The 22,279-nt window shown below is 37.2% G+C and overlaps 1 protein-coding gene across 8 annotated transcripts in view; it reads left to right on the plus strand.

Annotated features, from left to right (window-relative positions):
- The window catches only part of RBFOX1 (RNA binding protein, fox-1 homolog 1), a 1,970,253-nt gene that overhangs the window by 1,525,560 nt on the left and 422,414 nt on the right, over positions 1–22,279 (plus strand). The window contains exon 1 of one of the 8 annotated variants that reach the window (XM_019540072.1): positions 8,488–8,886. The exons of 2 other annotated variants lie outside the window; for them this stretch is intronic. In XM_019540072.1, coding sequence (XP_019395617.1) covers positions 8,743–8,886 — 144 coding nt within the window. In that variant the 5' untranslated portion in view covers positions 8,488–8,742. Of the gene's footprint in view, positions 1–8,487; positions 8,887–13,818; positions 14,250–22,279 lie in introns of those variants that run through there. 5 more of the 8 variants (XM_019540071.1, XM_019540067.1, XM_019540070.1 and 2 more) reach the window with 5 other exon arrangements.

Here is a 22,279-nt window from a genome sequence, read left to right on the forward strand (position 1 = left end):
TTATCTTGCTGGGATCCTATGACCCCAGCTGACTTCCTGCCCTTTGGGCAGGGGGCTGGACTCGATGATCTCCCAAGGTCCCTTCCAGCCCTAATGTCTATGAAATCTATGAAATGAATTAATCTAGTCTGCTCTGATATGCTGCATTTCCAGCGTGTTGGAGCAGGCTCCCTGCATGTGTGTAGGAGCCCTTTATGACTAATTCCTAAGGCTGTGTGAGGCTTCGGACAGAGCTTCAGATCCGGAGAAACTTTAGATGCTTTGGGGTCTGAAGCAGCACATCTGGGTTGAAGTGCTGGCCTTGTTTAGCTTCCCAAAGTGGTTCGGAGCTTCCGAAGAGCTTCAGAGCTGCCTTGGAGATGTGGCCATAGGGTATAATGGGGAAACAATAAAAGATCTATAACTCTGGGGGGGTTTTGTCCAAATTGGATGAAATTTTCAGGGATGGTAGACTCTGTAGAGAGGATGAAGTATGCCATGTTTTAAGAAGATTGGTGCAGAGGTTTGGGGGGAAGAGTAGCCCAACATTTAGAAAGCAAAACTCATGTCCCATATAGTCATTACAACATAATGGGGTAAAAACTGCAGGAACGGTAGCCTATGTTGAGACCACAAAGCCTGCCAAGTTTCAAGAAGATCGGTGCAGGGGTTTGGGGACAACTGTACCTCAAATTCTTGAAAGCAAAACTCCTGTAACGTCTATGTGTTACAACACAGGGGGTCAAAACTAGGTCTTACCGAAGCCACAAAGCCTGCCGAGTTTCAAGAAGATTGGTGCAGGGGTTTGGGGGGAACTGCCCCTCAAGTTGGGGACAAGCAAAACTGGTGCCATGGGTGCTTGTGGGGCTGACTGTCTAACTGGGGGCGGGGAAGGGAGACACTGCTGCAGGCTTGGCTGCTAAGCTGCTGTGTTATCAGTTACCAACCAATCAATCATGATTTACTTGGGGACCGGGGACTCAGGGACCAGCTCAGTACACAGGTCCTAGCTACTACATAATGACTTAACGAGCAGCGATTACCACCTACAAAACTAGGCTAAGGAGAGGAAAGACTCAATACAGACAGTCAACTGCCCCAAGACAGAGACAGTCTTGGCACGAGTTTTGTCTGTCAGCAGCTAGGGGTGCAGGGCCCCAGAACCCCCTGCACTGATCTCCTTGACAGCTGGCAGGCTTCGTGGCCGCAGCAGGGGCCGCCATCCCTGCAGCTGTCACCCTGCTGCGCCTTAACACATGCAGTGTCACCCATGGCACGAGTTTTGCTTGTCCCCAGCTTGAGGGGCAGTTCCCCTCAAACCCCTGCACTGATCTCCTTGAACCTTGGCAGGCTTTGTGGCCTCAGTATGAGCTACCACCCCTGCAATTTTCACCACCCCCCCTCCGGTGTTGTAACATGTAGACGTGACATGGGTTTGGCTTTCAAGAATTTGGGGTACAGTTCCTCCCAAACCCCTGCACTGATCTTCTTGAAACTTGGCAGATTTCATGCTCTCTGCCAAGGCTACCAACCCTGCACATTTAATCCAAATCAGACAAAAAACAAAAAAGTTATAGATATTTAATTGATTCTCCATTATACCCTAGGCTGAATCTCCGAGGTGGCTCCGAAGCTTTGGAGCCACTTCGGCCGGATCAAGGTAGAAACCCAGTCTGGAGCTCCGGATTGGATTGCAGCCATCCGAAGCGGATTGCAGATCTGAAGCCAAATCAGATCACTGCCAACTCGCACAGGCCTACTAATTCCTATCATGCCTTTAATGGACTGTGTAGCAAGACTAATCGGGACGCCCATCCTCCAACATGCCTGAAAATCCTTAACTCCCGCACACTCTTGAGACTGAGAGCACCAATCAGTTTATTGAACATTCACTTTTTCAGGGGCCCATCAGTCAAGGGCTCCAATGTGCCCTCAAGGCTGGAAGCCCCAATCAGCTGCCACTCCCAGCCACACAGACACGTCAGAGCTCTTGACTCTGATACAATCTTTCATCTGGGAGCAGTGGCAGATTGGGGCGCCAAGCCTTCAGGGTATAGCTGAACAGCTCTAGCTGCTCCAGGCTTCCAGCCACAGAGGCACAATGTGAGCCCCTGAGGCTGGGAACCGTCAACTTCTATGCACGTGCAGAGAGGCTGCTCTGACACACTGTAATTATAGTGCATCAGAGTAGACTTGATTAATTAAGTCTGCTGAAGCATGGTAAGTACTGTGCTCCAGCAGACTTGAGCACCGTGTGTATCAGCATCCCTGCCCTGAAAAATGGTTTTGTTCTATAAGCTTTAATTTAAAGCTCATTCAATAAGCTTTAGCTCAAAGCACCCCACCACCATTTTTCAGCACTGGAACACTGATACACATGACTCTCTGGGTCCTTTTAATTAGTACAGTTCTCAGAGCTGCTCTCATTAAAGCACCTTCCCCTTTTCCCTACCTCCTGGAACACATCTATAAACACCCCATGAGCTGATTTGGGCTCCCAGTTACGGGGGTAAACTGTGTGCCACCAAAGTTGGTAACTGCTAGCTGATTGGGCTCCTACCCAGTGCAGGGGAAGCCCGATCTTGATCCTGGGCTTGCCTGAACTGGTAATATGGTGTAATGGGAACTACTGTTCAATTCCATAATAGCAGGAAAGGCAAAGAGCTAGAAGTCTGACTTTGTTTCATGTGTTGTAAATCAGGAATAACCCTACTGACTTGAGTAGAATTGCACTGAAGCAAAGCCTGAATAAAAATAGATTAGGTTCAGTCTAACCTGGTTCTTTCCTGACAGCATCACTGTGCAAAACATAACTTTGAGCAGCACTCCTAGATCCACCAGACCAGAATAATATGAAACCGAGGCTTGGATCTGAGATCTCCTGTTTGGCAATATGTGAAAGTCTTTGAAGAAATAGGCATTGCCTATTTAAAAAACATTTAATTTTTACTCTATGCTTTTACTTATTTTCTAGGGTAGGGATAATTTCGACTTTTCTTTGTTGAAAACCTGTGCAAATTAATGTTGAATGTTTTAGCAAATTGTAGTTAAATGTTGCTGAAAAGGTTAACCTTGGCATTGAGTCCCCATAGACTTTGGGTATGAAATATTGGAGAAGTCAGTGGAAGTAACACAGTACTTAATAGAAAGAGAAAATTAGTAATTGTTATTTGCCTGAGGTAAGTGCAAGATTCTGTAATGTCTTGATCTTTGTGCAAAGAGCTAGTAAAGAGAAGTAGTCTTAATAAAAACCTTAAAATAGAAATAGGGATTTTCATGACAAGAAAATACCACTGGAATGATGAGCTGTCACCCAGGAATTGGAAAGAAAAGAAAAGAAAGAACCTTTTGTATTTTTAATTAGTCTTTTTGATGAAGTGCAGCTGTTTTAGAAAAGATTGGTGTTATTAACCTGTTTATAAAAATCATTATAAAATATATGTAAAGAAATGGAATATTGGAGCAGTTGGTGTAGGGAAGATGAGTTTTAATGATTGCTAATAATTTACCAAAAGAAAGTCTAAATCCCTTTCTCTGGGCTAACGTGATGGGGGGGATATTGTATCATGGTGGAGGCTAGGGGAGTGTTTTGAAACAGGCTGTGCGGTTCTATTCTTAGCTTCTGCACCAGCTGACAATGAGACCTTAGGTGAAGCAATTACGTTCTTTTTGTATTTCATATCTGTGTGATCTTAGTGAGCGAGAATATAGATATTTAGCAAGGGGGATGAGAATTGTAACCGTGATTTGGTAGACCACTTTGCAATGCATTATATAAGCTTAAACTATTATAAATAAATATTAAAGTCAATAGTCTCACATCTCCACTTACATACCTCCCTTTCACTGGCATGTGTAAGGGCTGGGTTGAATAACTGTAATTGCTTAGGATAGCACTGGCCTGCTAATCTAAAAGTATGGCAAGGCTTTGTAGCTAGGTGTATCAGTGCAGTGATTCTGAACCTTTTTGCACTCAAGGCATCCTTTGATAGACTAATGGTGTCCCACAAAGTCTCAGTCTTAATTTTCACTCATTTCATATCTCCAGAAAAATAGAATAATTCTGTTGCAAAGAACTTAGAAAGACCAGAACTGGTCAGAATGTCTTTTTACACCCTGGGTGTCTATTTGAAATCTCTGGGTTTATCTTGTAATTCATGTTTTCACACCTAACAGTGCTAATCTGGTGTGGAACCCCATGGAAGCTTTTAAAGGACCTCAAAGCACACTGGGCTGTGACACCCTGATTGAGAATCAGTGTTGTTCATGTATCAGAAAGATGCAGATGGTTAGCCAGTTGGGGTATTTTAGAGGAGTGGAAAGGTCTGTGCCTTCAAGGGACATTTATTATGAAACAGTAGAGAAGAGGTACTTGAAAAATATGGTAAACATGCTACTGTTTCTATTTTTCTTGTCTACTATTCATGAATCAGCTGGAAGGCACATCATAGAAGAAAGGAGGGTCAAATAACTTAATTATGCCCATTGGAGGGGAGACAAGAAAAAGTTTGAGTCAAGCAAATGTAAGGATTCCCCTGAGGGTAAGAAGGTTTTGATGGACTTAGAACTGCTTACATTTTTCTTCTAGGTGACCACGGGATTATTTTCGATGGTGTAACCTGTATGAGGAAGTGACTGCTGGCTGCTGTATGAGCCAATGAGTGTCAAAATTAAGTCAGAAATCTTGACATGAGACAAATTTTCTTAATGCAGACAGCTTCACTCACATCTATGAGAGGATATCACCACTTAGTGGGAAATCTTTGATTCAGACAAGATAATTGGAATTTAACTCCAGTTTAATTTGTTGGTAGAGGAACTGTAAAGAATAAGGACTTATCAAAGGATTAATGTGAATATTTGTTAGGGCACAACAGTCTAAACAGCACAATTAGGAGAGAGAGGTTTGAAGCAAGGCTGCAGCTGATCCTTAAATGTTATGTTTTGTTTGATAAGGAACATATGGCTGTGAAAATTCTGAATTACTTTTTTTTTTCATTTCATTTGTGAAATTGGGTGGCTACTAAATTCCTACAAACCAAAAGTTAATATCAGGTGGAAGGAAATGAAAGCCTCATTGTCTTTTAGAGACTTTGAATGGTTTTGCAGTTTCAGGTGAGGTGCGCAGAAGATAGGGGTTAGCCTTTATATAAGCAATCTTTATTTTCCCTGTTCTTGGTTGAGCTGTCAGTATTTATCAACAGGTTTCTCTTTTTCACGTTTCCACTCTTGGAGTCTTGTTAAAGGCCTCGTGCACCCACTTTGTTACTAACTGTGATGTTCCAAACCTGAGTTAGCAAGGGAAGTTGGTGTTACACCTTTCTACATAGGGAAAGGCCAGTGTAATTTATCCAGCTTTGTCTATCATTACAACATAAAATCCTTTAAGTTTGTTTCTAGGTTTCTATTCCAAATCCAATGCAAGTCAATTTGTTATGTGGTATATGTGAAACAAACTGGTGACTTCTAAAACACAGAATCGCCGTAAAGTAGTGGTAATCGGTATCCTTGCTGAGAGTTCAGCAAACTACAACAACCAAATTCAGTTCAGGTCCAGTATGGTCATGCCAGAATAGGAGGGAGGCAAAGAAGCAGCCTCGTGTAGAATGGGAAAAGTGGGCTTTGCAATTGTGTGAAAAGACACTGGAAGTATCTCCCTAGGCACTCCCAGAACTTTAATGATTCCTAATATCAGTGATAGCGATGTGGCTGTGACATGAGGACTGACAGAGTCAGAATGTCTTTCAGATCATTTCTGTTCCTTGGGTATGTTCAGGGAGGTTATTTACTGTATCTTACAATGCCACAAGGCTGATGGGATGGTGATGAGAGTGTTCAAAATAAGCAGGTTTTTTTAAAATGAAATGAGACTGATATCAAGTCATGGGCAGAAAACAAAAACCAAAAAACCCTGTTGCATTCCCTCCCTGGAGCTGAACTGAGAAGTTAAGTATTTGAGTGGGTGTGCATGGGTAACAACTTTTCCTTCCATCATTTGAAGCAGGACATTATTCCTAGCTAAGGAATCCTATTCCTGGTTTAGGTCTAGCCTATGATACAGGTTTATTGTGTTTGTGTTGTGTGTATTTTTATGATTTATGAGGTTGATACTGTTGTATTGATATGGTGTGTGTGTAAAAGTATTGTTTGATATCTATTACTGCTACGGTAGAAATTTTTAAATTTCTTGAATAAGATATTGGAAGTTGAACAGAGCAACGAGAGATGCACATTCTTAAATGAATTTTGGGAGTAGGTTAGACTCACGGCTATAAATGGTTTTGAAATTATTGTTTCCGTAGAGCTTTAAAGGATGTGGTTTTATTTATTCGTCTCATAGGTGTACTCTGTACCATAAAGCAATGTGACAGACAGCAAAAAAACTTTACAGTACCATCACTGTATTCAGGAATTCACTTTTGGAAAATGGGACATCCATGTATTGTTCCAAACTGGCTAGGAAGCAGTCTGTCTTTGATTTTATGGCATAATGTAGGATGAATGGGTTATTGGCCTCTTTACATAACATATTTGTTTTTCATTAAACATTCTGATAAGGTCTTATTAAAGTACTATGTATTATTTATCATGTTTCATATGAAAATGAGCTGAAAGGAAAATTCTATCAGCTTAGGGCATTTACAGAATAACAGGCTTACTGTGCTGGAAAAAAAAGAATGAAGAGAAGCATGACATACTCCTGTCAGAACAGGAGACTGCTTAAGGCAAAGGGAAAGAATGGGGGGAAAAAAAGGAGAAAGGGCATAAAGAGAGTTCACTTGACATTATTCTCTTTCTCTCTGTCTTTCTCTCACTCTCTCTTTGCATGATGAAATGTGTGGTTGTGCTGCTTTAGCAGCTCAGTTCATGTTCCACAGCAAAAGCATGGATGTTTCCTAAGCTGAGAAACAACCCCCTGTATTGTAAGTTTGTGTATCTACAATTTTAGTGTTAATTGGCGAGTTTTAAATGCAATGTTTTCCTTTAAATTACTGGGTTTGGACACAGAAAATTATGTAACAATTGGTCCTATTGGAAGGGTTTGTTGTTTTTGCTTTCACATGAGGATGGCTGTAAATCTAAATCAGTCTTTTGTGCAGTGTAAATGGTTAGTTATTATTTAATACTAAGCCGGAGTTTCAGATAGATATTTTGTTGAGCTGTTTTTAGTTAAGTAGAAGTCGTTCAGGGCGGCAAGGGGCTGTTTGTTTTGTTTTGTTTAAATTTAAGGAAAGTCTGCAATATCAAATTAATTACACCCGTGATGACAAAAACTTATATGTGGTTTAACTATTTATTTGTTGTCCTAAATGTTTCTCTCTTGGTATAAGAAGTGTCTTTGTTAAAGTTGGATGTCTTAGAAAACAAGGTAATTTATGAATCTTTGAAAAGTCTGTTTCTGATAAGAGACCCCAAAAAAGTTAAGATGATGCTTTGAGATTTGACCTTCCTTCCTGAACAATTAATAATTCACTCATATTTTCAAAAATGATTTAAAAAACATTAGTATATTTGTTATATTTTAGTAGTGTCTAGAAAAAGAAAGACCCTTTAATATGGAACACCAAGGAAAAGTTAGAGTATGAATTATTTGATTTGCAGGTCACATCCTATTTTATTACATAAAGACTAACTAGATCTACAAATGAATAATTATTACTCCATAAAATAAAGAAAAAAGTCTGCAAGAGTAGAATACTAATTTGAGCAATGAGGTATCCCTCCCAAAGTAAAAAGTAAACAATAAATTGCAAAAATGATGAATGTAATTTCTCTATATAACCTGGCAGGATAATCTCTTATAATAGACTGACTATCCCTGGAATACATTTGTAATTTTAGATGAGATAGGTTTCAGAACAGTTTAAGGTATTTCCTTCAGTTAAAAACATGCCGTGTTCCTTTACCTTAGTTTTATTCTTTGTGTTTCTGCTGCAGTGGTTACTTGAATATTTCACTACATCTCTGTAATGATTTTATAGGCTCCTTTGGGTAACTAGATAATGAATGGCATGTAGATGTAAAACTAAGCTGCATTTTGGAATAAGCTCATTTATTGTGAGCATTATATTTCATATGAATTGTAGACTTGCTAAGGTTATTTTTCTTTTTCTGGTTTATACTCCATACTTTTGTTTCCTAGAAAGGGAAAGACCTTTTTATTTTTCAGGTGTGGGTCTAGGAAAAAAAAAAGCGTGTGTGTGTGTGTGTGTGTGTGTGCGCGCGCGCGCGCGTGTGTGTGTGCGTGCGTGTGTGTGCGGAATCATAACAGACATTCAGTCCCAGCTGGGCAATGACATTAATTGCCCAAATCTCATGGACGTCTGTGATGCAGCATGCGCTCTCTCTCCTTCCCCACCCTCCCCAGGGATTTTAAAAATGCAGTATTTGAATTTTGGTGAGTGGTAAAGACCCTGCCCTAGGACCCATTTGACAAATGAGAAGCCAGCAGCATCAGCACCAGCCGACTGAGCCTCAGTGAGTCAATCTCTCTCTACTAGTCAGCAGCTACTGTTGTGAGACGAGCCTCAGCTCTCACTGTCATTGAGGAAGTTCCATTTGCTCATCAATAGGCTGCAGGCTGTGTGTTCTTTTATTCTCTCTCTGTTAAAAATTTGTAGTTTAAACCTACCAAGTGGCCTTAGCTGACAAATGAATGTAGGGATCTAGCACTGAAAAAAGCCAGTGAAAGACACTCTTTCTTTCTTAAATAATCAGAAGAGAAAACCAACTATAGTGACAAGACAGGACAAACGTGCTTGCATGCAAGCCCCCTCACTTGTTCTACGTCGACTACAGAGCAACACCATGCAGCATCCCCTTACGGGTGCAACCTGCGTGGCACTGCCAAATGTGGGCATGTGTCCCCAGCTCTCCTGTGCCTTGACTTTTATGTACTTACAGCAGGTAAGTTTGTTTAACTTTTTCCTCTCCCTCTGTTGACTGCATTGTCAAACCTCTTTTATGAGATTTATAGTCAAATATATTTTTGTATGAAAAGGATGCATGGAATGTCTCATTGCATAGATGGATTTTGCCTCTGTAATCAGAAATAATGACAGTAAGCTGAAAAGCTAATATAGTACAGCATGGGACTTTTGGATGCTTTTAAATCTTTTCTGATTTTTTTTTTCATTTTTGCAATATATCAATGCGGTTTGCACCTATGCTTAATACATTACTTTGATTGTTTTACTCATGGATACTGTATTAGAGTTTCAGCCATTAAAATAATAGATCTTCATTCAGTTACAGGCACAAATTGTATTTCTATTGCAAATGTGCCCAATAGAAATTTTGTTTAAGCATTCAAGGCTAGGAATTTTAAATCCTTCCTGAAATGTGGTGCTGATTAAAATTGAATTCAAACTGATTTTATTCAGAACAGGGGGGAAAAAAAGTTTTCTTTCTAGCATATACCTATACAGAATTAGAACATTTGAATCACAGAAGTAGATTTGCATTGTCTTGAAGAAATCAGGAAAACAATATCAATGTAGTTCATCTTTCAGAATCTGATGTCTTAGCTACTTTCTTCCCTTAGTTATTCCAAAAAAAAAAAAAAGTTTCCAGTTGATAACCTTTATGTATTTTAGCATATTTTATAAAATACTGAACAGCACACAGGATGACTAAACTCGAGTTGTTTGGAATCATTATAATATGGTACTTACTGTTTTGTTTAATTTTCAATTGAGTCTGCCATAAGGTTGTACAGTACACATGAAGAGGCAAGATTAAAGTACATTGTCATGCAAATGTGATTATTTCCATTTATCTTTATTCTTTCTATAGTGAGTTTAGAATTTTTTGTGTATATTAAAGAAATCTAAGGGATAACTTAGAGGTATTTGCCTTTGAACTCTTAACCTTTCACTACAATAGTTTAGATGAATATGGAGTTCCATGAAGCAACCCACAACTTTATTTCTGTATTTTAAAACTGTTTAAAAATATATCAGTATATTATTCAGTCTTTTGTCTTGCTCAAAAAATAAGTAAAATAAAATAGAAAAAAGGTTTATTTTTATGTTAATGTTTTTACCTTTTTGCTACTATTAAAATTATGTGAAGCATCTGAACCTTTCTGTTGCTTGTTTCTTAATAGTGTAAAGTAAACCATTTCTGACATACAGCATGGAATGCATAATAAAAGATTCATATATACAGTCAAGAGGATGCATGTATATGGGAGGGGTTAATATGTTCACAATTAACATTTACAAACACAATATGCATTAATTATTGCATAAAAATATAATTGTGCTCTCGATAGCTGAACATTTGGGATAAATTTTGATTATACAGAACCATTTATGAATCAGCTTTAATGATTCTAACTTGTGCAGTTACTAAATCTGGTCCTATATTTTGCTGTGTGATTTTTTTTTGAGTTTGCCAAACAACAGTTTAAACATTAAGGGGCAAGCTTTTGAAAAGGAAAATGTGAATTAAGGTGAGAGGTCAATATGGCCACACAAGAAGCTGATAAAAGATTACAGAAAAATGAAGTTGGGGGCTGTAATAATCTTTTTGTGTGATATCTTGCAAGGTTCTTATGCAAACACATCCATGATATAGCAGTGCTTTAAGATTTAAGGAACTATGTACAACCAGAATGATTACTTTAAACTAGTGAATTCAGCTGCAACCATTCTATTTGAGAAAAAGATGAGAAATGATTGCTACTGTGCTTTACAAAGTGTTGTTTCTTGAAGATAATTTATTAACTCTTTAAAGGGTTTGCCTTGCACTCTGGAAGTTTACAGTGTGTTGCTAAACCTTTGGATTTCTAGTCACATTAATACACTTTTACCTGGCTTACTTAGAACTATGCATTGCTTAAAAGGCATCTGAATTTGGGAAGAATAATTATGAGACTGGTGGTTTCCTAATACAGTGAGTGTTTGCTTGTTGCTTTGTTCCTTTAGTTGGCACTGCACTTCTTAGTTCCCTTAGTATTTCAGAAAAATAGCTTCTTAAATCAGATTTGGTTTCGTATTCCTTCCTTTTGGTTTAGTATCTCCATAGTAACAATTTATCGCTTTTTATCCAGTAATGATTTTTATCTAAAAAGTAGTTACCTAATCAGGTAAAAAGTAAATACTTTGCAAAGTACACTTACATAACCTTAAGCGTAGGCTTTTTTGGTTTAAAAGGAAAAAGATAAGACATAATCTGTACTTTGGGTTACATATTAGATCATTTAAGTTTTTTGGGGAAGACTTTTTTGGGGGAGGGGTTATAGGTTCTCAATAAATAACACTGCTGAGTAAATCTTTATTTCAACAGTACAGTCTTTTGGCTGCTAATCGTACTTTTTTTTTTTTTTTATCCCTATGTGAGAAGTTGTATTTTAGATTTATTGAATATTTTATCCCATTTATGCCCAGGATTTGGGACAGACAGACAGCAGTTCTTGAAAGGCTGGAAAAGATAGATTTGTTCCCTCAAGATTGGAGCGCTCACTCCTACTTTTTCTCAAGCATATGTATATATCCACAAGGGTGTGCGGTTTCTGGGGAACTATTTTGGTCTCTTGGGAACATGTGTGTTCTGGCAGTTACTTTAAAATTGCTATTATATACTTGATAAATTGACATTGCTTTACCTATTGGTTGGATAGGTATTCATAAATTCTTTTCAAGCATGTATATAATAAGTACTTCAGTAGCTCTTTGAATGTTAGCGATTATGTACTTGCTATCATATCAGTCCAAATGATGGACATCTGTAAAGTTTTACAGCTAAGTATAGAACTGAAATCTCTCTCTCACACGCACATGCACACGTGTGTGTGTGCATGTTAAAAGAATGTGTGTGCATTCACCATATCTCGCCTGGAAACATTAAAAGCTTGACTGTTGATACGCCAAATTTGAAAAGCAAAGTGTGAAGGCCTAGTATGCATTATAGATTAACTGTCAGCAAAATGTTCATTAAAAAAGCCAGCAAAAACTGAATGTTTTTTTGGCTTAGCATTGCTATCTGAAAGTCTTCCTGGTAACTGGGGGGCATTTTATGAAAAAACGTCAAACTTTAGAATTCTAGATTTGATTCTTAAACACCAAGAGACCAATAAAAATTTTAGAGCTGGATATTTGTGTTTGACCATTGTAAACATATTTACTTGAAAATTACAGATGGACCTGGGGTAGGATTTCATATAACAACAATGTTGAGGTGTATAGGGATTATAGACTTGTTTGGCCCCATTTCCACATTTTACTTCCTTTTGCAGTGTTAGGACTGCCTAATCAGATGTTTTAATAAGACAAAGAAAGAAAAGAAATGTTTCCTGGCTGCAACTGTGTGTGTCAGGTGTTTGCCCAGAGCATTTGCTATAACTGAAAGTTAACCCCCTGTAAATTGGGATTTATAATGTGCTATCAGATACTTAACTATATTAGATTAAAACATCACTTATCATATATTTGAGCGTGTTGTCATATTAGCGATATCTTACTGAGTGAAGTAACAAAGCCAATTGTTAAAATACGTTAGAAAATTCCATTTCATAGTGTACTCTTCTGTTGTCAATATTTTAAGATTGGTAATTTTTTTCCACTTAATGATGATGCATGTGGTTTGTTTTAAATAGTGAAGTGGTTTGTACAAAGGGTAATTCCTCTTAAATGGAGCCATTGCTCATAGTGGACATCCACAGATCGAAAGCAATTGAACTGAAACTTCAATATCAACCTTTTCTGTCTTTAACTAGAAGGTAGTTCACAGCATAGCTCTCAGAGCAAAGATTGCTTTTCAAAAAAACTTTCACAATGCAGAGTGCTTACATTCCAAATGTTTTTAGGCCTTAAGTTATTTAGGCCTTAGAATTGCATTCTCCACTTAGTTCTGATACATCACAATTCTGGCTCTAATAAATTGTAGGAATCTAAAGGACTTTTTATCTCTTCGTGGCTTAATTCAAAGTTGATTTATTAGATAGCACTCTCGACTGAGGTAGTCAATAGTGTCAATAATGGAGTAAAGGATTAGGACACATTATCTTCATGTTTAAATTGTATAAAGAATTAAAATAGGATGAATGAATATTTTTGGTTGCAGTTTACCCCTTTGATTGAGAACAAGTACTTTAACTGCTGAATGACACCATGGCATTGTGGTTATACTTCAAAGTATTTGTACATCATTTACTCCTTATAATTTATTGAAGCTTGAAGGATCAAATGTTTTAGTCACTATCAATAGGTGATGCTTCGTGGCATCACTTCTTAAACTGATACTTCACCTTTTGGTGCAAAAACATTGAATTGCTTTTCCATATACTGCATACATCTGATTCACTGACTCTGTATGTCTGTTGTAAAATTATTTAATCTGACTTCAGCTTCTGAAAATTGTAAGCATCTGTTAGCTTATAAATTTGAGGCTTTGCACAATTTTGTTCTTTAGTCTGCTATTTCATGGCAATTTTCATGTGAGAACATACAACCTCTGCTTATGCCTGCATGAGTGAATGCTCACTCACCATCTGTTTTTCTTACAGCTGGGCCTTGAATAATTGTCCAGTAGCTGATGGACTGAGGGTAGACAATCTTTTTAGGGTTTTCTGATTCATTTAACCAGCTTCACTGCCCCAAGAGAAACATAATGCTTGCTTATTTGTATGGGCACGGTAAAAAACTGTAGGTTGTCAGACAAATTATAGCATTCTGTTAGAAGGAGAAATTACCATACTGCAAACAATATCAGGTTGAGGCACTTGCACCTAAGGGGGCAGTGTGGCACTCTTAGGAAATTTCATTGTACGAATGAAACAGAGCTCACAAGGTGTGAGTATAATTGTTGCATCTGGAGATATCTTTAGTAGAGAAGTAGTGAGCGAAGTCCTGATGCTGTTTATTTTAATTAAGAAAAATAAGGTCATTTGATGTTTATCGGTAAACTTCCAGGCTCACATTTGAAACTCTACTTCTGTCTTAAAGTGAAATTTTAACGTTTCTGTATCTCTGTCTCACTAGAGCCATTTCATTGTTTCCCAGAGACTAATGAGAAGTGGCTTAAAGATCAAGTGCTGTGTTCTCATTCTGAATAAAAGCTAGTTTGGGCATTTGACTACAGCTGTGTTAAACAAGGTCACTTCCCAGCCACAATAGCAAGAGGAGGTGCTTTAGCTAAGTATCCCTCTCCTTAAATACCAGAAGGCAAAAAAAAAGATCAGTTAAGGAGGTTACTGGCTGCTTTGGAAGATAAGAGCAAGAACAGTCGGAAAGGAGCTTGCTGTGGATTCCACGTGGCAGGGACAGGTGAAGTATTCTTGTCTTGGAATAATTCCTTTTATATTGTTCTCACTTAGGATTTAAAGGGCAAACTGTTCTTGGTGAAAATGTGCTGGTTACATTTTCTGTCATGTCAGCTGTTTGTCAGTTGTCACCGCTCTGTGGTATTTATTGAATGTGCACATTAATGGCTGTTTATCTGTAAAAAAAAAAAAAAAAAAAGAGAAAAAAAACTAACCAAAAACATGCTGTGATATTTTATCCCTAAGGAGGTGCATAGTGGTCAGTTAACTGAGATGTCTTTGGAGTAAAGAGCAAGCAATTTCATTCTGTTCATTTATATTTATTAGCAGCAGCTATGGAAGTGTTGCAATGTGCAGGGGCTTTTGGTTGCTTGTATATTTTTTCACAAGCAACTAAATAATAGGCTGATAAGAAAGCTGTGTTCCTAATACTCTAAGTTTTTTTAACTGGTAACAGAGATGGGAAAGTGAGCAGGAGTTTATCGCTATGCATTATAGTGATGTAATGGCATTAGTAGAACTATAGAAATCAGTGCTTTTCACATGAAGACTCCTCCAAGGTCTACAGCCTCTTAAAGGTGTTCACGTGCTTGATTAATCCATTTTTAAACTGAGGTGTGTAATAGATGGGCTCTCCTGAGGAGCTCTTGTCATTCCTTTGCTAGCATCCCTCGTTTACCTCTGAGTAGCCTAGTGCAGAGCCATTGACTCCTTTTACATTTTGCTTCCCCTCCTCCTCTGTCAGTGCAGCAGCCCAGTGAATTTAATTAGGGAAAATAGCATATTTAATGTCTATAGTATGCTGAGTAGTTGTAGTCAGGCCTTTGGTCTTTTGCTCTATAGCAAGCTCCAGCTGTGGAGAGATCACACTCTGTTTTGATCCTGCCCTTTTTTGTTGTGTTAAACACATGCAGAATCAAAATTAGATACTGTAGTAAGAACTAAAGCATACAGAGGACTATATTTGTTCACAGTGAAGTAATGATTTTTTTGCAGATATGGAACAAAAGTACATGCAACTTTAAAATGTGAACACCAGAGATACTCAAGCTATGATGTATGATAATACAAATGGTTTAACCCTAATTAAGACCATTTTTATGTTTGACTTTTGACCATTTACCATCAAAATCAACAAAATTCTGTCTGCCTTCTTAACTGTAACCCTGTGAGTATGCTTAGCTTTATATATATGTATGTGTGTGTGTGTGTTTACTTCTGTGCTCTTAGTCCTATACAATTTTGATCTTCCTATCCAACTTATTTTGAACATCCACTAAAATATATTAAATATGTATTGTTTACTGTGTCTTGGTGGGCTGTTTCTTCAGTTTAGTTTTTCCCCCTCTGGTGGTGTTGCTATTTTGTTTTATTATATACTATGGCAAGCTGTGTTATTAAATACATAGTTTTATCAAAGGTATTAAGGGGCTGCATGAAATCTGTCTTCTGCACTTGAAAACAAGGAGAAATAAAAAAAGTGGTAAAATGTAACCTCGAAGTTTTCTAACAGTGTTTAAATATATAGCAGTTGGTGAAAGTTTGTAAGGTTTGTTTGAAACCGATTCAGCAGAAGTTGTAGAGACCAGAAAGAAAAACCTCGTTGAAAAGTTCTCCCAGAAAAAATGGAATTAGAGTTGCATAGAAAATTTGAGACTGGAAGGAAGTCCAGGAAAGCGATATATTATGGGTCTGTCCCTTCCTTCTTGAAGCTTTTTTTCCCTAGTCATGTGTTACTCCTGTCTCTGGAATGTTACATGACTGCATAGCTCAATTAATGCTCCATGGCAGGAGGAGGAAAAAAATTGTCTCTCTCTTGTCAGAAGCGAAGTTATTTACTTTCAAAAGCTGACAGAATAGCACTGCAGGGGCTTCATTTATTTCTGTTCAGAATGTCATTATTGTGTAATGCAGAGGGGCTTCTGCATGCATTGCAAGCTTATTCTTATAATCTTTATTATGCTGGATGGCTGCATAAGTGTAAGCTGGCACACTGGAATGTTAAAGGTTCTGATTTTTGCTTTTGCAGTTGTGCGAAACCACATCAAAGATTGTTCAAAGGTTTACTAGGTAGTTGATTAAGAATGGATTACTCCAGTGCTGGTGCTTAACATAGATGGCATCAAGCTTTGGCCTACCTGAAAAAGTGACTGTATCCCCAGTTGCCTTATAACATATCCCACTTGTCCTTATGTCAAGCATATGGTGTGGGACTGCCGTTTTAACAATAGTCTTTATCTGTACTGTTTCCTTAAGGCATGATCCTAAAGAACACTTTAGTAAGAGGTTTCTTGTATAAGAACTGCATGTCAATTACTTTTAGTCAAAAGATATTGAAAAAGGCTTCTTTTTTTTAAAGTTTTGTTATTGGGTACAAGGTACAAGACCAGAGGTGAGATAAATAGTCGTGATACTTGATTTGAGGATCCACTAAAAAAAATCTGATGTATCATGTTCGTTATATGTTGTAATTTTAAGAACTTGCATTTAATTTCCTTAGTATGTCCTACAGCTCCATTTAGAATTTCACTCTACTTTATCAGTGGTACAAGGAATTACATATCCCTCTCCAGAAAGGATGTTGGGAGACCAAAGTTCAAAGATGATATGGGTTGCTTTTGAAGCTCCTTTTGCATAAGTGATCTGCACGTAGTTCCTAAACATCAAAAAATTGTTCCCTTGGGATGTAAAAGTTTCCTTCATTTAAGGAAAAGCTTCCTTTGAAGGAGCACGATTTGGGGGGTGCGGGGGGAAGAAAAGAAAACAAACAAACAAAAAGCAAGGCAAACATAATGTCATTATCCATGTTACTTGCCTTTCAATTTGAAATAAAGTAATATTAATTTGCAGGCGATTTTCTTTAAATACAACCAGAAGATGTAGATTCAGGGCAATTCATTCTGTTTGCAAATGAGTTTTTTCCTTCTTTTTCAGACATAGACACCAGCAAATTTCTGTTGCAATTCTTGGGCTTGCAGGACTAAAAAGGGGAAAAGTAAAATGCTATTGGGAAGCGTCAAACACAGAGAATGATGGAGTACATTTCATAGCAGCCAATTCCAACCCCCAAATCCCTGTTGTGCAGGAAGGCTTTCCAGCAAGCACAGGAAATTCAGCCATTGCACAGCATAGTATTAATGATTTATACGCACCACACCAATGCTTTTGTTCACTAGCAGAGCCTAGTTGTGTTAATAAAGGAATTTCAGGAAAAAGGGTCCCAGCATGCTGAGCTGTTTTGCTCAATGCGGTGGATGCTGCCTCCATAAATCAAAAGAATTTAGTGCTTTACCACCTTGCAGAGCAACTATGCCTTTTTTTTTAATCTGATTCACCTAGGAATATTTTCATTGCTTTTCTATAAAGAATGAATGAACTACTGGATGAGATCTATCTCAGCTGTTTTAGGGTTGATTGGTTTGCTTCACAGTGGCATTATACTTCCATTTGTTTTCCATTTGGTATTTATGCTTTATGGTGTTGTCTATGGAAATATGCTAGCACAGTTTTATTAGCATAAAGAGATGCAGATCACATTAGATTCTGTCTTTTTTCTTACACATAACCAAGTCAAATATAAAGAGAAAATATGTGTTTGCAGTAAACAAAGTAATTGTCCTTTATTTGAAATAAAATTGTGATAACGCTCACTAGAATACCAATTTTAGGACAATGCAGATAATAAAATCAGGATTTTTTTATTAATTGGAATTATGTGCCTTAGCTTTGTTTTTGTAACAGGCAGTTTATTTTCTGTATCAAAGTTGTTCTTATGCCTAGAAACTTTCTTTTTCTCCAGCAGCAAGCCTAGAAACTGATGCTTCAACAGATTTATTTTCATGTAATGAAGACTACTTTCAAATGTTGGATCAGTGTTAATATGACAGGAGGAAACATGCATTTAATTATTTAAATGAAAATTGGCAAAGTATAGTAAAAATTCCCTGATGAGTGTAGAGAATTAATACCATGGGACACTAACATCAGAACAAATATGAAGTGATATATTTATGCAATCATGACTACATTTCCTATTTATCTTTTTTCAAAGGAGTGTGTGAAAATGTGCATTTTGTTTTAAGGTATTAAGTAAGTTTACTGTTTAGGGAAAATACCTCCTTTGATAAGGAAAGCGCATAATCTTCTCAGATAGAGCAGTTGCAATGCCTTTGGTCCATTTGGATCATGTTCAAGTTCATTGATTTATATAGCCTTTGCTTACAGAAAATGTGACTGCATTGTCAGGATTTTGTTGCATTACAAAATACGGTTGCCTAGTAGCTTTCTGAAACTAACCAATGCAGTAATCAGCAGTACTGAAATTAAAGCTAATGTTAAGAAGAATGTTTTGTTTATAGTTTGTCTTGCTGTCTGAAGGCTGAATGCAGATAAGGATATGATTTTGTTTTCTGTTTTCATCACAGGATAAATGGTGTAAATATCGTGGATTAATACAAGGCAGGTGTCCAGTAAATGAGGTTTATGTTTATATTGTACCATTTTTTTATTTGTTTGTCCTCTATTATTTGGGTGCATGAGTGTCTCATTGTGTTTAATTATGTCTACGAGGCACAAGACAGCAGTCAACATCTGCTCTATTGTTTCCTTGGTTTACATATAGCTTTGATGGGTTATTAAACAATCTATTTTTCAAACAGAAAACAGAGAAACAAGCTGAACCCATATTATGTTATTTTGTAAAGGTATATTATGTAATTAGTGCTCTAAGATTTGTACATATCAGTTGTTTGGGTCAAACACATCTTAATTTTTTAAAATAATTCGAGCAATAGAAAATACTTTATGATATCTAGCAGTTTGCAAATAATAGCATATTTCTGAGGTATAAAGTACAAATTATTGTGGTAATAATGTGTTTACATAATTTCATTTGTACATTTTACATTTAAATAGCAATATTGAGTTGTGAAATATTAAGACATATTGTAGCTATAACAAATCAGATATTCATTTTTATTTTCCTTAGTAGAAATAGCTTTCAACATTAAACATCTTTTTTAAGGCATAGTGCATCTTCACATGCTAATTCACAATAATTAATTTTGGTCAGGATTATATTGTTTTTAAAACATTCATTGGAACTAGGCAATCCCCCCCTTAGATACAATCTTGCAGTCCTTACTCAGGGAAAAAAAATATAGACAAGGGATTTTTTTACTATGTTAGCAGTGAGAGAGATCTGCAGAATGGGGCTTTTCTGTATATTATTTTCCCTAGTAAAAGACTTCTTATTTCATAGCTCTGTCTGTTTTTGCTTCTGGATTTTTTTATCTGTTAACCCATTTTACATGTCTTTATATAATAAGTTCTTGTATTTTATGTTAGCATAGTATAGTGTAATACTGTACCAGATGAGTATTTCTTTTGTGTCTGCATACCTCAGCAAAATCACCATTTGTATTTTTATAGGTAGGGCAAGTGAACACAGTAGTGGCTAGGATAAATACCTCCAACAAATATTATATCCTACTGTGAGTAACATCTCATCTGTAGATATACTAACATTTGCAATGTTTAAACAACGTTCCTCCAGTTCCGTCACCTGATTTTTCACAGATTTGAAGAATCTATAGCTAGTATTGACTTCAAAAAGAGCAGTAGGTATTCAGGCCTTTTGAAAATCAGGCCTCGTGTTGCATTAATTACAAAAGAAGTCTATCCATCTCACCACAAAATAAGAGGAAGTAAATTTGATCGTGATGTTTTAAAAGGTATTAGGACTAATATTTATATATTTCTCAGTTTGAGCTCTTTCAAATAGTACTCATGTAATTCTTATGCATTCTACGTGTATAATTTTTACTTTGAACCCACATTTTGAAACAGGATTGCATACTCAGGGAATATACGCAAAGATCCATACTTAAAGATGCATATAGTGAATTGGTGTATAGTTTATGAGTAAGCATAGTTAAGTCATTCAAGCCTGATGTTGCAAGTTTCTAAAATGAAGTTTGAATATGATATTCAGTGCTTGGCATAGCTAAAACAACTCACTTTTTATGCATAGCTAATTAAGAATGCTTGCCGACCTCCCACCCAGCTATCCTTGTACATCGATCACGTGAGGTTTTAACATGATACTGATTTTAAAATCTGTCCCTTTAAGTGTCAGCTCCTTTAAGAGATTTTGAGTTTTGTGCATATTCCATGAATAGTATGTGACAAGTATAAGTTTAAACTGAAATAAATGAGACACTTCCCAACATTTTGAGGGAAGGATGAAGTCTGTCGTTAGAGAAATACTATGACAATTAATATCTGGGATTACATAAAGCCAAAATATTTGGGCTGGATCCAGAAATGATGTAAATCACTTTTAGTCTGCTGTCTCTTGACATCTCTACAAAGCCATTGAAAACCAGTTCCACAGAATCCCCATGTTGAATATTACAAAATAATTTAATCACCCTGAAGAATTAGCTTTTGCCTATGCACATGTCAAGCAGTCAGTCACAGAATAGTTTTTATGGGCATATGCAAAAATTGAATGCTTAGGTGACTTTTTCATGTAGAATACAAGTGTGTATAAATGCTACTTTTACAGTGTACACAACAACATCTGTACAGTGTACACAATCTGATTTCTGTATAAGATGTCAGGGGTCAGATCTTCAGCTGGTATAAGTCAATATAGTCTATTGACTTCCCCTGAGGATTTAACCCCTGATGTCTTGTCCTGAAATCTGATTCCTTTCGTAATGCACATTCTAAATGCATTGTTCACATGCACCTGTATTTAGCCTCAGAAATGCACTCAAGGCATTGTTTTTCTAATGCATCCAGTTATACTTTGTGTACATGTAGTGCATGTTTTTAAAGGTGGCATGATTTCATGCTGCATGTGGATATGTCCCTCGGGATCATGCCTACTTCCCAGCAACATGCTGCTAAATTTCTGTATCAGTGCCATCAAGAAAAGCCTGTGGTGCATTATTTCTCAGTGATTTGTGAAACAAACTCTATGGCAAGAGTCACTTTCTGATATATATTCCCATTGTGGCTTGCAGCTTTTCTGGCACTGAATGCATGCGCATCTTTTGGCCAGAATTTGTCCCAGAGAATATAACATCATCCTCAGCAGCATTTGTTTCCATAAGTCAGTCAAGGCTGAATGTTAAAAGATGAACATTAACCACAGCATGTCCAACTTTCCCATTAGTTTCATAAATAACCTGAGACATTAGTAGAGTGTTGTAAGGATGTCACCTTCCTGAGTTTATACAATAATATTAGATTAGGCAAAGCATGTAGGGAAGCAGGCTAGGACAGAGCATCATCTTTAAGGAACAATTCCAGGGAATTGTAAAAACCTTTGAAAATAGTTTCTATAAAAATTCACTAGTCCCAATTCACTTATTAATTATCCTGAAATGTGACAGTTCTGTAGAAAGTGCTGCATAGCTATTTTCTTTCTTAGCAATACCAGAGAGATGTTCCAAAAATAGCATTGCAATCATCATGTGTGCAAGTTGTGACTGTGAAAACAACACAACAATATCTACTAGTGCAGTCAATGATCCCTTTATGCTAATGATGGCAGAGTAACATTAAGCAAGGGATGTGTGTGTGTGTGTGTGTGTGTGTGTGTGCGCGCGCACTGAGCAAGTGGGTTATAACACTTCCTCCATTTTAATGCCCATTAGCATTGAATAATGAATGATTCATATGTCTGTTGTGTATTTCTTTTCCTCTAACCAAAGCCATGGATCCCACTCCATTACATTCTGTTCATATTCTGCCCTCTGCTCACAGGATTTCTTGGTATTGCAATACCGTGGGAAAACCCTAGTGGTTAACTGCTCATATGGGCCAGAGTCATAAAGATAGTTTAAACTGCCGAAATCTGTTCTTAGTTTGCTCTGCTGGAGCAGAATTGGGAGGTATTTTAAATATTTCTGCCAGAGTAGGAGGGGGAGCTGTTCACCCTTCAGTCTCTCCCTGGCAGCAACAAAATCTCATTCATATCCAATTAATATTCCTAATATCTAATTAACAAACTGAGTTCAAACC

Source organism: Crocodylus porosus, unplaced genomic scaffold (assembly GCF_001723895.1).
Source record: "Crocodylus porosus isolate Cpor-Errol unplaced genomic scaffold, CroPor_comp1, whole genome shotgun sequence".
In the NCBI taxonomy this organism is placed as follows: Eukaryota; Metazoa; Chordata; order Crocodylia; family Crocodylidae; genus Crocodylus; species Crocodylus porosus.